Source organism: Lutra lutra, chromosome 10, assembly GCF_902655055.1.
Source record: "Lutra lutra chromosome 10, mLutLut1.2, whole genome shotgun sequence".
Taxonomy (NCBI): Eukaryota; Metazoa; Chordata; class Mammalia; order Carnivora; family Mustelidae; genus Lutra; species Lutra lutra.
In genome coordinates, this window is record NC_062287.1 from 51752796 (window position 1) to 51766534 (window position 13739).

At 46.5% G+C, this 13739-nt stretch overlaps 1 protein-coding gene across 4 annotated transcripts in view; it reads left to right on the forward strand.

The window, feature by feature from the left end:
• TENM4 (teneurin transmembrane protein 4) overlaps positions 1-13739 on the forward strand; it is a 2938802-nt gene that overhangs the window by 2641672 nt on the left and 283391 nt on the right. For all 4 annotated transcript variants that reach the window (XM_047690277.1, XM_047690278.1, XM_047690280.1 and 1 more), the window contains one exon: positions 12713-12922. In XM_047690277.1, coding sequence (XP_047546233.1) covers positions 12713-12922 — 210 coding nt within the window. The remainder of the gene's footprint in view (positions 1-12712; positions 12923-13739) is intronic.

The window sequence follows — 13739 nt, forward strand, 5'->3', positions numbered from 1 at the left end:
AGAGGCTTTAACCCACTGAGCCACCCAGGTGCCCCTGGGCCAACGATTCTAAACCTGTCTATTCTCCCCTAGCACCTCACTGATTTATTTCAAGGCTTTTTTTGAGATTGCTTTCCTTGATTTTTCAAAATTCTTCAAAATGTCGAATTTTGAAAATTAAAAATTTCCAAATTTCCTGGAGTGACAGTAGAGGAATTTCCAGAGAGCTTGGCCTTTTTTTTTTTTTTTTTTTTTAAAAAAAAAAAAAAAGCTTGGCCTTTCTCCCATCAGAAATCTAATGGGAGCAGAGGCTTCAGTAGGGCGAGCAACCTCAGGGAAAGCTATCCAGAACCAGGGCATTTTGAGGGGAAAACCAGGTAAGGAACATGCCTCTCAGTATATTGTCACCATGTGCTTACACCGTAGGATTTTCTGTTATTCTTTAACAACTTTCTGTTGAAATATAATCAATATCCAGAGAACCACACAAATGATAAATAGCTCTGGCTTTATTCTATAGGAGTATCTTTTTTCCTGGTTAATTTTTCCCAGTTCATTGATGATACTATTCTTGACTCCCCCGTCAAGTCTCTGTGGAAGACAGATTGAATTCTAGTGGTGGGCTCAGGTGGCCTGGGTGGGAAGCCCAGTTCCACACTCACTGGCCCTGTGGCTTTGAGCTCACTGTGTCATTTCTGTAAATGTTGTTGCCCACCCCCCACCCCACCATGGCTGATGAGAGATCAGGGAAGTAAACCCTTGGGTTTACAAATGCACATTCTTGCATTGTTGAATATTACTCATTTGGGTCATTTTAGGGGGATAGTGTGGGCTTAAGGTCCATCAGAACAAGGCCTGGAACCCACACTTGTAACCGTGCCGCCCCCCCCCCCCCCGCCCTCCCCATCCAGCTAGGCAGTCCTGAGCAGATTCTGCATCTGTCAGCTTAGAGAGATCTAACACCTTTGCAGGGGTCATGAGGATTGAGGTGATGTGTATAAGGGACACACAGCAGGAATCCAATTAATATCAGCCCCCTCCCCTACCTCCAGCAACTAGGCCCTTCTTCCACAGCTTCCCACCTCTTACCTCTCTCCTACCATACGTAATTCCTCCACCATGCCCCAGTATTTGAGTAGAAGAGAAGCTTGACAATCAGGTTGTGCTCTTGCCTTTGTCTTGCAGCCTGGAATTTTGCAGCTGTGAAAATTGGAATCAGGGAAGGAACTATATAGAGAGAAATTACATATATAGTATACACACATACATACATGTGTATACATACGTACATGTATGTATGTATGTAAAAATTACAAATACATATATTAGAACCCAGGAAGCAATAAATGACTTTGAAAACAGCGGTTTGAAGCACTTTCTTAATCAGAACTCAGTGCATAACTGCAAAGCTTGAGCCTTCCTATTGAACAGAGCTCTCTGTGACCACAGATGGTTCAAGGCCTGCCGTAAATTGCAGGGGTTCCTTGCTCAGGTTCACCAGCAGATCTGACCGGCTTAGATGATCCAGCTTGCCTCGTGCCTTCCCTCTCCCCCACGTCCCGCAGAAAGTTGGTCTGTCTGTCTGCCTCAGTTGAGCCTTCGGAGGCCTGAATGGACCCTCTTAAACCCCTTTGCACCAACTCCTGGGAAAGGTTCAGAGAAGCTTTGAGAACCTTGGGGTTGTGGCAGACAATGAGAGTTCTGTGGGTCTCCTGATTCCCCTGCCCTCATCCCCCAACAACTCCCTCCCTGCTCATCCCCCTCTGCTGGCACCCCGACCTCTCCCCTGCGAAGTCACGTATTTCTGTTTCTTTCCCCCCTGCAGCCAGGCTTCCTTCCAGGGGAAGGGCTGGTCTTGGTCTGTATCCCTGGCACGCAGTGAGGACCTCACTTGGCGAGACTGCCTGGGGTACATCTGCGGTTTGTAATCAAAGGGAGGTGAGGGACAGCTACCACTGTTGCACATCTGTGGGTCCCAGAGCTGCATGCTCACTCTTATTTATGCTGCACAGGACCCCTGGGAATTAGGCTCCAATCCTGAAGAGCCCAGCACTCTAAAAGGTGAAGCGCCTGCCCCAGATCCCACCAACCAGTTCTAAATGCAGATCTCACTTGACGCGCCTCCCCTAGTCGGAGTCCCGCTTAGCCCCTTACCAGTTGTGTGTCCCTGCCCAAGTCACATCACCCATCCTAGCCTCTGTTTTCCTGCTGTAAAGTGGGGATGATGCTCATAACGTCGCTTGAACGCAGAAAGGATAAAATACCATCATGGACGTGAAAATCCTGTGTATAAAGTATTAAGTAAATACTCTTCCCAGGCAGGTTTTGTTTTTATTAGTAGCTCCGTTGGCTACAATAGATTCCAGTAAGTTCTAGGTACCCATGATATATGAAATCACTACATGGGCTGTGGACATATGGTTATAGAGAAGACCAGCCACTCTCCTCGGGGAACTCACTAAGAAAAACACACAGGCATGGTGGCCTTCAGTTGGTGGTATTTGCACATCTGTCTTCTGGCCCCTGGCAGCCTCTCAAGGCTCATTTCCTAGCACTCTCCTCCTCACACCCCTCTACTTACCTGGGCAGCCCTCCCCCTTCTGAAGTCCTCATTACACTGCTTCACCTTTAAGGAAAGACCTGCACTATTACCTATTTTCGTTCACTGAAAGAAATCCGAACAGGACTTTCACTTTTACCAAAAAAGGCTAAAAGCCAAACAGGGTTCAGGGTTTGCTTTGCAGCGAGACCATTATCCAGGCAGCACGTACCCTGAGCAGCAAGGGCGGCTGCCAAGCTCCTTCCCTGGGAGCTAAGCATCTCTGCATCAAGCCACCAGAACTTTGAACTGTGTCTGTGAGCGTCTGGGCTTCCTCTCAGTTTATTTTGTGCAGCCATTAGCAAGACATGTCCTAAGGTATCAGAAAGCCTAAGAGAGGTGGTTTTGGGGTCTGGGAAGGCTCAAAAACTTTTCTGTAGAAATGAAGGGTAATTGCTTCTTTATGCCCTTTCAGCTTTACTCTCTGCTTTCAAATGGGACAGGGATGAGATGTGATGACCTGCGCTGGTTTCCTGGCTGCCCCTCAGTTTCAAGGTCCTCTGCCTGGAAAGCTCTTCCCCCAGATGTTTGTGTGGCTCCCTCCTTCACTTTTCTCCTGCCTCTGCTTAAATATCACCTCCTCAGAGATGCCTTCCCTGAATATCCTGCCTAAAATAGTATACCCGTCCCATCCCTACAAACCTCTCATTGCACTTGACTTTTCTTTATAGCATCTATCCCCACTCAGTCTTGTTCTGTATGATTATTTGCTTCTTTGTTGATTTTCTCCTCTGTTGAAAGATCTCTGAGGGCAAGACTGTCTTCTATGCCGACGAGCTTAGAACAGTGCCTGGCCCAGGGTAGGCACCAAATAAATATTTGATGAAAGCATCAAGTCCTATCACAAAATAAGAAGAAGACACATAACTCAGTTTTAAAGTGAGGATCTGAATAGGCATTTCTCAAAGAAGATACACAAATGGTCAGTCAGTACATGAGAGGTTGCTCAACGTCAACGCCGTCAGGAAACACAAATCATATGAGATGCCACTTCATACCCGCTAGAATGGCTCTGTTCCAAAAGTCAGATAATAAAAAGTGTTGCCAGGGGCGCCTGGGTGGCTCAGTCGGTTGAGCATCTGCCTTCAGCTCAGGTCATGATCCCAGGGTGCTGGGATCAAGCCCCGCATCCAGCAGAAAGCCTGCCTCTACCTCTCCCTCTGCCTGCCATTCTGCCTACTTGTGCTCTCTCTCTCCATCTCTCTGTCAAATAAATAAATAAATACATAAATAATCTTAATAATAAATACATAAATATAAAAAAAAATAAAAATTGATGGCAAAGATGTATAGGAATTGGAACTCTCAAACACTGGGTGTGGGAATGTAAAAGGGTGGAGCCACTTAGAAACAGTCCAGCAGCTCTTCAAAAGGTTGAACAGAGTTCCTTCAACTCCTAGGTATCCATCCAAGAGAAATGAAAGTGCAAATGCACACAGAAACTTGTACCCAAATGTTTGTGTACCAGCTCCTTCAGAATTAGCCAGAAAGTAGAAACAACCCAAGATTCCATCAACTGATGAGTGGATAAACAAAATGTAGCCTGTCCCTACAACGCAGGGTCACCCGGCAGTAAAATGAAATGAAATTCTGATCCATATTACAACCTGAATGAACCTCGAAAATACTATATTAAGTGAAAGAAGCTGGCCACAGAAAGAACACATGTCATAGGATTCCATTTATATGAAATGTTCGGAATAGGTAAATCCACAAAGACCGAAAGTAGATGTCTGTGATTGCCCAGGACTCCAGGGGGTTGGACAGAAGTGCGGCATGACTGCTGATAAGCATGAAGATTGTTAGAGGGGTTATGAAAGTGTTCTAAAATTGACTGTGGTAAAACAATAAATAAAAATAAATAAATAAAATTGTGATGGTTGTACTATTTGTGAATATCCTAAAAGTCATGGAATGGTACACTTTAAATGGGTGACTTGTATGGGTGTGTGAGTTATAGCTCAATAAAGCTTTGATTATCCCCCTAAAACAGCGAATGTCCTCATTTAATACACCTATATCAAACAAGCAGCTGAGCTGCCTGTCCACCCCTGAGTGCCGACCGGGGAGACCAAGGCATCCCCTTCTGAGTGTTGAGGTGGAGGTATTCCAGGATACTGGGCCTCCCCAGGCGAACAGCTGAAAGCAGAGCTCCTTTCCTGGTGAATGCTTTAAAAACAAAAAATGGCCCTGAGAACCCTATGAGGAGGAGGGTTGGAGATCAAATGAGCTGAGCCTGAGAAATTTACTGCGTCCTGGTTTCCAGAGACCATTTTCCCAGCATAAGTCACAGAGACAGATGGCCCCAGACCTGCTTCTGAAAATAACCACTGTTGAGGAGAAGAGTGGAGAGTTGACTTAGTGGGAGCTGCCCAGCCGGGGGGGGGGGGGGGGGGTAAGTCCTACTAGATTTAACAGGCTGGAGAAGAGAGCAAGTTTGAGCCCAGCAGACTACAGCTCTGCCTCACTCATCCCACGAGGGACCCAAAGCAGAACCTGTTGTCTTTGCTACTTTACTGTGTGTGTGTTTTCTCCTCTTTAAAACAACTGTTTTCTTTTGTTTTGTTTTCAATCTTACTATCACATTTGGTCCTTGAAAAAATTGTCAGGTATAGAAAAGTATCAAGAAAAAATAAAATGCATTCATAATTCTACTGCCTCGAGGTGACAGGTGACAACATTTTTTACAAATGGCACACATACACACACATTTCAACACATGACAGAATTCCTTTTTAGACAGTTTTGCATCATAGTTTTTTTATATCCAATTTCACATGTCCCTAAACATTCTTTACACACGTGGCTGATAATGTCTGCATATTGACATTATACTGCTGTGCCTCAGGCACTTTTACCATTATAGATTTTTTTTTTCCTTTTTAACTTTTTAAAAAATTTTACTTTTTACTATGACAAATGATGTTGTGATGAATATTCTTATAAGTAATTCTTTGGAAAACTTATGATTATGTTCTTGGGTAAATTGCTAGAGGTATAATTGCTCAGGTGAAAGGTTTTCACATTTTAAAAATCAGTCTGTATCAAATTAAGCTACCAATATCAGGGCATAACATCTTGTTTGTATTTAAAACCGACAACTATCTTAGCACCTGCTAGGTGCCTGGTATTTTCACATTTGTTTCGTTTTCTCCTGAAGCCTTAAAAACAATTTTAGAAGTGTTAAGAAGAGCGGTATGTGCTCATTGTACAAAAATTTGAAGATATAAAATTCATATTGAAAAATGAAAAACTGCCAATATCATTGATAACCCCTGTTGAAAGTTTTTTTTTTTCAGCTAGTCCTTTTTCCAATATATTCAAACAAATTCATTCATTCTGTAACCATTTTATGAGCATTCACAGTGCTGAAGAACCTAACTTGCCATTGTAACTGAAATTTTTATCCTGCGCTGTGTTTATAGTCTCTTCTACTCCCCAGAATAACCCCTGGAAATGTGCACTACTGTTATTCCTACAAAAGAACCTTAGAATGTTCTATTCCAAGTCCCCAATGGGGACAGTAAGGCCAGAGCCATCAGAGGACTTGGCCATGGTCCCATGATGCATTATTGACCTGTACCCAGATCTTGGCCCTTAGTCTATGCAGCAGACGAGAGCCCCTGGTGTGGAACTGAATCCATACTGCCCTGAAACAGGGTGGCCATCTCATTAACTGTCCAAGTCAGTATGTTTTCAGAGTAAAGGTAATTCATGCAGGATAACAGATGCAAACTGGGGCTGTCACTAACAAACAGAATGGATGGTCTCTCGAGCTCTCTAGCTTTATTCAGATTTCTAGCACTTTGAAATCCTTCACAGCAGTGGGCTTAAGTCCATTTCGAACAACTAGGAAACGAGTTATGCTAATCTTTCTGAGCTGACACTCTGATCTAGGCCAGGACACGGATGTGAGCAGCTTGCCAGCCCACAGTGAAGTTGCTGGTCCTCCAGCAGCCCCAGACCTTCTATCCAAAGGAGATCCTAGTTTTCCATCCTCTGCTCAGAGCTGAGAAGGACTCTAGTTTTTCAGTGAGGCAACTGGCTGCTGTGTTAAGAGCACATAGGTGTGAGGTTAATGCATGAAAAGAGAAGAAATGCATTTGATTTTTTTTAAGGATTTTATTTATTCATTTGAGAGAGATACAGAGGTAGAGACAGAGAGAGAGCGCGCACAAGCAGGGGGAGAGGCAGAAGGAGAGGGAGAAGCAGTCTCCCCGCAGAGCTGGGAACCCAACATGGGGCTCTATCCCAGGACCTGGAGATCATGACCTGAGCCAAAGGCAGATCCTCAACCATCTGAGCCACTCAGGCGCTCCTGCATTTGGTTTTAAGTGGAAGGACTAGAGTATTTCTAGGAAGGAGCCTTCATGGGAGGGATGAATCCATCAGCTCAAGGTTCCACAAGAGGAGGTACCTGTGTAGGTCTAAGGGTCTGTTTTGCTTTTCTCTAGGTGTCATTCATTAATTGCTATATACTGGGCACTAGGCTAGATGTTTTACATATGGGCTTCTAAAATTCAGGCTGCCAGTTAAAACGTTATGAGGAGACCCTTCCAGGAATCCAGGAAACCGCCTGGGGGAGGAAATGCCCTCTGTGCAGCACCCGGTCAGTGCACTGGCTTTTCTGATGGGACTCACGCTTCCCCACTGTATCCGTAGGCTGTGATTTTCCCCCATTGTACCCTACATGCAGTTTAGTGTAGATTAATAAGGTTCTGTTTGGGTATTAAGATGGATTTCTCAAGACTGCTGAGAAAAGTGTAAAAAAAGTACCTGTTGTTCATGGTCTTTCTTCCCTTGATAGAGTAAGAAATTTGTCCGTCAGCTGGCCCTTCACACCTCAGTCTCATGGCATACTCCAAAGACACTCTTGGAATCCAGAACTCTAGAAGGCTCTTCCTTGAGAACTGTATCCTAGTTATAGGTTACATTTCAAATGCTAGGGCAGGCTACCATTGATTCACATGAAGATGTGAGTAACTGAAATTGTTCTCTCCACAGATCTCAGAATTCCCTTGTTGTGTGTTCTTTTCATATATCACGGCTGCCTCCTTAACACTTTCCTCTTTTTATGACATCGACAAGTAATCCGCATTGATAAAGGTGTCATTGGCAGGCTTGCAGATCTGTCATCATTTCTTCTCTAAAACCAGCCTGTTCTTACTAGGAAAGACCACAGCTGGCAGGATGGCAGAGAAAATCCCTGTTGGCTGAGCCCTTTCCCTGAGACTGCTGGGCTCCCTTCAAGCATAGCATCCATCCCTCAGCAGTGGGTATTAGCCCTCCAGTTTTCAAAGGAGAAAACAGAGACTAAGGGAAGTAACGTGAGTTACCCAAGGTCACATAGCCCATGGGAATTTGGACTCTGGCCCCCAGCTTACACAACAGGAAGCCTATGGTCTTTTCGCTTTAGATGTGTTCCAGTTGATAGATGGGAGCTTCCTTGTCCCTCCCTCAAACCCGGCCTGATAAATTTCATTCATGCCACCCAGTGGGCACAGCCTTGAAAATAGGGATGATTATCCTACTGAGAGGTTTGGTGTGAGGAAAAGATCTCATAAAGCACTTGGCCCAGTTCCTGGATTCCAGAAGGAGCTCTGCAAATGTTTGTTCCTGGCCCCACATCACCCCCACCCCAACCATATGGGTGTCTCATTCTGTGGCTTTTTTTCTCCGTCCTTATCCACTATAAGCTAGAAGTAGGCTCACGGAGACCTTCTCTCAGGAGAAATGGGTGGCTCTCCTATACCCTTCACCGGCCCCCTTCGTTATTGGAGTGAGGTGTAGGGAGGTTCATGCCAATCATCCCATCTCATTTTACCATGGACACTGTGGAAAATTCTACATTACCAGGTTCCCTTGAGCTGATGACCAGGATACATGAGAGGGCAACTCTGACCCCAATCCCATAGTCCTTTGGCATCAGGCACCCTTATTTGCCTCCATAAACTTACATCTGCCCCCCCAACTGAAGACATCATGTAGACTTCCAACGTCCTGGCTGAGCTGAACCATTGGGAAAGGAGATCTAAGTGGCTGAGCAGATGCTGTAAGTTTAAAGAGCCGATCCTTCTAAAGCACTGCCCTTATCTTGTCACCTCCCTGCTTTCAAAACTTCCACGACTCCCACTTAAGGTCTGACCTCCTTTTCTTTGTTCAAGGCCTAAACCTACTGTTCAGAGACTTCTTTCTCACTATGGTCTTTATAGAGACCCTTTGTGCCATCATCAAGGTACTCCCCTTCCCTCCAACCTTCCTCCCATCACCTCTTCATGTAACAAGTTGTTACTGGTGTTTTCTAAGAGTCAGACACTGCTAGACACTGGGGAGCATGGGACAGGGCCAGCCAGGCAGGCCAGTGGGCAGTCGCAGAAAGTAAACACTGCAGGACAGGAAGTATTGCCACAGGGAAGGTACAGGGCACTGTGCGAGCATGCAGTGGGGGTGCAGAACCGAGGCTTGAGGCATCAGGAAAGCCTTCCCAGGGAAGGTGATGTGAGGTTGGGCCCTCGGGAGGAATGGGAGCTAGTGAGACACATGGGGTGGTAGTGATGGGGAAGAGAGAAGAGGAAAGGGTGTGCTGAGGGAGAAAAAGAGCCTCAGCAGACTTGGTGAGAAGTTAGTGGTAGCTCATGAGATTTAAGAGGCCAGAGGGGATGGGCAGCTTGCTGGAGGCCAGATGAAGAATGAGAGCCCAAGGCCAGAGTATTCTTCTCTCTGCCATGATGTCACACCCTCATCCCTCCATCTCTTCCCACTGGGATGCTCCTGGCTCCAGAAAGCATTTCGCCTTTCCTCTAGATGAGATCTTATCTCCCAGTCATGCCCTGGGCTGTCTTCTGCTCTGACAGGTCCCACCTGCCTGGCTTAGAACTCCATGTGACTCCCTCCCCTCCCCCCCCCCCCCCCCCCCCCCCCGGCTCCTTCTCGACCCTGTCTCTTACAGTCTGTATCCCACTCACCTTCCAGCCCAGTCAGTGGGTATCTAGGAAGTATTTGTGGAATGAAGCAGCGTTTGCAAGCATGCACGGCTTTTATAAAAAAGGAAAGATAAAATTAGTTTAGTGCTCCTCACACCATCTAGACATACTTGTGCGTAGTGCATCTAATGTTTATTAGGTGTTTCTTGGCTACCACGCTGTTCTCAACATATTATTTGTTTGAACTCCTTTAATCCTCAAAGCAACCCTGTGAAATAGATGGGTTTTTTATTTTATCCTTTAATTTCCATTATATAGATAAGGAAATTGAGGCACAAAGGGTGAAGTAACTTGCCCACGGTCACAACTACTGAGCTAGCAAGTAGTGTAACTGAAATTCAAATGTAGGATCTGGCTCCAGGGTCCATACCCTTAACTGTAGGTGCCAAATTTGTACAGCAATGCATTTTACTACATGTGTTCCAAGCACTAGTAGATTATATGCATTATAAAATATATACAAAGAAGATATTAGCAAAGAGTGAGATTGAAAAATAAATATTTCGCATATTTTCTTGTGCCCAGGGGGTGGTGCACCCTACTTTGGGGCCATGTAAATTAAAAGCAGCTGATGAATAAGGGGAAGGAAATTAATGTGTTTCCAACAGTATCTGTACCTCACAGAAACATCATGAGTTCTTGTGCATCTACTGAGGGCCTGAACCTTTGTTAGGTGCTTGGAATGTCAGGCTGTGACTATTCAGAGCAAGCTGGAGACCTGAGGTGAGTGAGGCCTGGAGAGGGAATGAAGGCAGAAGACATAGGCATGAGGCCAGAGCTTTGTGCTGTTCCCAGCCTCAGGCCCCTGAAGTGTGTGATAGAATAATTTATTTAGTTCTGGAACTATTTATTTCATAAAGCTTGACAGATTTACTCAGGAAGAGGCTGTAACTAGCACCCTAGAACAACATATTGTGTTTCTTAACTTGCGTCTGAAATTCTCACAACTCAGCATGGTATGGTACTGGTTATCTCCAGCTCATCAGAAGCTCTGATTGGAGATTATAAGATATCTTTGACTAATAAAAGAAGAGGAAATGAATCTGTATTTGCTTAATAAATGCAGCCTGGTGGACAAAATCTTTCCAAACTGGGACTGCAAGGGAAGCAGAATCATGAATGAGGCTCTTCCGGTGGGGGGAGTGGGGGTGTGGTTTCATTCAATTTAATGAACATTTGGTGAGCACTGACCGTACTTGCTCATACATACCGTGTGCACAGATACGGTATCTTTGGTCCTCACAACAACTCTGTCAAAGGGGAGGGGTGCCTCACATACAAACAAGGCACCAGAAGTCATTTTCCCAAGAACATACAGCTAAAAGGGGACTAGGTCATGATGCAAACCCCAATTCTGTTGAACTCTAAAACCCACTCCAAGAATGTGCTGTGCCCCAAGAGTATGCCATATCCTTTTATGTGGGAGACATAAATGCAGATAACTGCAAAGACAGTATGGCAAATGTGATGGCAGAAGTACAGTCAAGGCTAGAGAAAGGATTGATCCCCTTAGAGTGCTGTGTAGTAAGTGGTGTCAGGGAAGGTTCACACAGGGTGAATTGGGAACCCTTGGTTGAGATTATTTTGAAGAGAATACTAACCCCTATTTGTAGGTAAAGAAACCAGAACACAGAGCCATGCAGAGACTGTACTATAGTCATTGATCCCTGCCATCTCAAGTCCTCTTACTAAATTTCTACTATGAACCAGATGGCATATGCAGCATCTGGATAAAATGTCATCACATGTGGTGAGGTGTGGGGGTTGACATCAGCATCGTGAAACCTACAAGATCCTGCAGGACTTGGTGGTTGTGAACTGAGAGAGTACCTCTTGGTAGATAGACCACAAAGGGCTTTCTCCTCCCCCACCCCAAATCAGCAGTTTCCCGTGCCACCTCTCCCTTAAAGCTCTGCCGAATTGTATGATGATGTGTCCAAGTTGCATTATGTTTCCTAAGGTTTGGTCTCTGTGAAAAGCTGGATAAATCTGATTAAGTTTTCAGTGTATCAGTCAAGGTGGAAGAAAAGAAGCAGCCCGTGCTGTCAAGCAAATGCATTGTCTTGTACTGTATACTTGTGTATGTCTGTGCTTATGTTCCCTCTCCTGCGGACGATGTACTGCACATGTCTGAACGCCAGCCACAGATCGAACTGCAGATTGTCTGATCTCACAGGCCTTGTCCCAGAACATCATCTTCTCCTTCTGAAGAGTTGGGAGTGTGCTTTTTAGGCTGAGGTTTTAGACTCAGAACCCTGACGTGGTAGAAACTTGGTGTCAAAACATACCGACTTCATGTATCTTGGAACCCACAGAATATTCACGTCCTAAAATTACAGAATTATTTTATTGGAGATGATTAGAACTGGAGGAGCCTAATGTGTTAGACACCTGCAACTCCCCATTCAGCAAATAGTTCGTTGGTGCCTACTGCATGCTGGGCACTAGGCTAGCCACTGGGGATACAGATGTGGAAAAGACGGCTAATGCTCTTGCTCTCAGGGAGTTTGCAGAGAGTGGCAAGATTTAAAAATCTTAAAATGTTCAACTCTGAGGAAAGTCAAACAGTGTGTTCAAATCCTAGAATGCGAGGGATGGAAGGGGGCCCTGGATCATTCTCTCCGGCTCTATCTTTTATGAGTCCTGGAGCCTTTTCCAGACATGTCCGATTAAAAATCTCACTAATAAGAACATCATTTCACTTCAGTGACACCACAGAATGGCCCGCTTGCGGGCGCTCCGCGATCACGCATGCAGCTGTTCATTTTACCAGGAAGGCCACTGAGGCTCGGAGCAGGGCAGCTGTTCCATAGATAGCGCAGCCCGCCAGAACCAGACCCCAGGTTTTCCGGCCTCTCTCGGAGAACAGGTAAAGCAGGAAGGGCTTCCCGTGAGTTTCCGAGGGGTACGGTCTTTACAGGCCCTGCAGACTTCTGCCCCGAGGCCCAGCTCTTCGGAAAGAGTTTGCTCCCGCTACCTTTGCGGAGGCGATCAGCCCCGCCCCCAGACCACGTGTGCAGTAGATCGCCCAGTTTGGGGAGCCCCCTCCCCCGTTGATGCGTGTTTTATTTTGCTCCCTCCCCCTCCCCGTGTGCCTCAAAACCAATTTTCATTATTTTTTTCTGTCTGTGTTTGTCTTTGTGGTTCGCAGGTGCTCCCCTGCATTGTTCATCTGCTTCATCAACCCCTATTGAACAGTCCCCCTCCCCGCCCCCCTCCCCTCCGGCCAATGAGAGCCAGAGGCGGTTGCTAGGCAGCGGTGTGGCCCAGCCAACCCCGGACTCAGACTCTGAGGAAGAGTTTGTCCCTAATTCATTCTTAGTTAAAAGTGGCTCCGCCAGCCTGGGGGTCGCGGCGAACGGTAAGTCCCTCTCTCTTCCTAACTTCTGTGGGTGTTGTGTGCGTACGTGTGTGTGTGTGCGCGCGCGCGCACGTGTGTGTGTTCCTTTCGTTGGCGATGCTGATTAATCTGCCTGCTTGGGCCGCTTGCAGGGGCGGAGGGGCCTGGTGCATGGGGGGCTCGGGGTTTTCGGGGGCCTGGCGCGGCTCCGCGGCTCAGGCAGTCCCGCTCCTGCCCCGATGCGCCGCTGGGGTGTGCGAACTGGGTGGGGGTCGGGGGATCAGGGTGTTGCTGTCCTCGCTCCCCTGACAGACATGGGGTAGACAGAGCTGCGGGACAGAGACACACAGACAGACACGAGACAGAAGCGTCAGGTGGAGATCCACGCAAGCAAAGACACAGAAGCAGAGATCCAAACCGAAATAGAAAGGAAAGGTTAAAACGTCAGTAGCAGGGCTTGGCTACCTCCTCTGTGCCAGGACTGTGCACTCCACTACCACTTGTTGCATGGTTGGAGCCTCTCACAACGTAGCCTAAGAAACCCATAGGAGAGTGCCCCCATTAAGCCTGAGGAAAGCTGGGAGAAAGGATACTACCTGGAGGCCAGCGCTGGCTTGGAAAGTTCTTGACTTTCACACTGCCAGGAGACAGAGGGCCCTGGAGTCCCAAGCAGCTTCAGGACTGAATGCTGGCTGCAGAGAGAGCCAGGGGGCTTAAGCATGGATCTGCCCATAATAAGCACTCTTCTTCTAAGCTGTGCCCTGACTCTCTTAAGGAGAAGAGGTAATGGGAGGGTGTGGTGGAAGAGCCGGAGACTCACCTGGAGCTAGCAGACCCA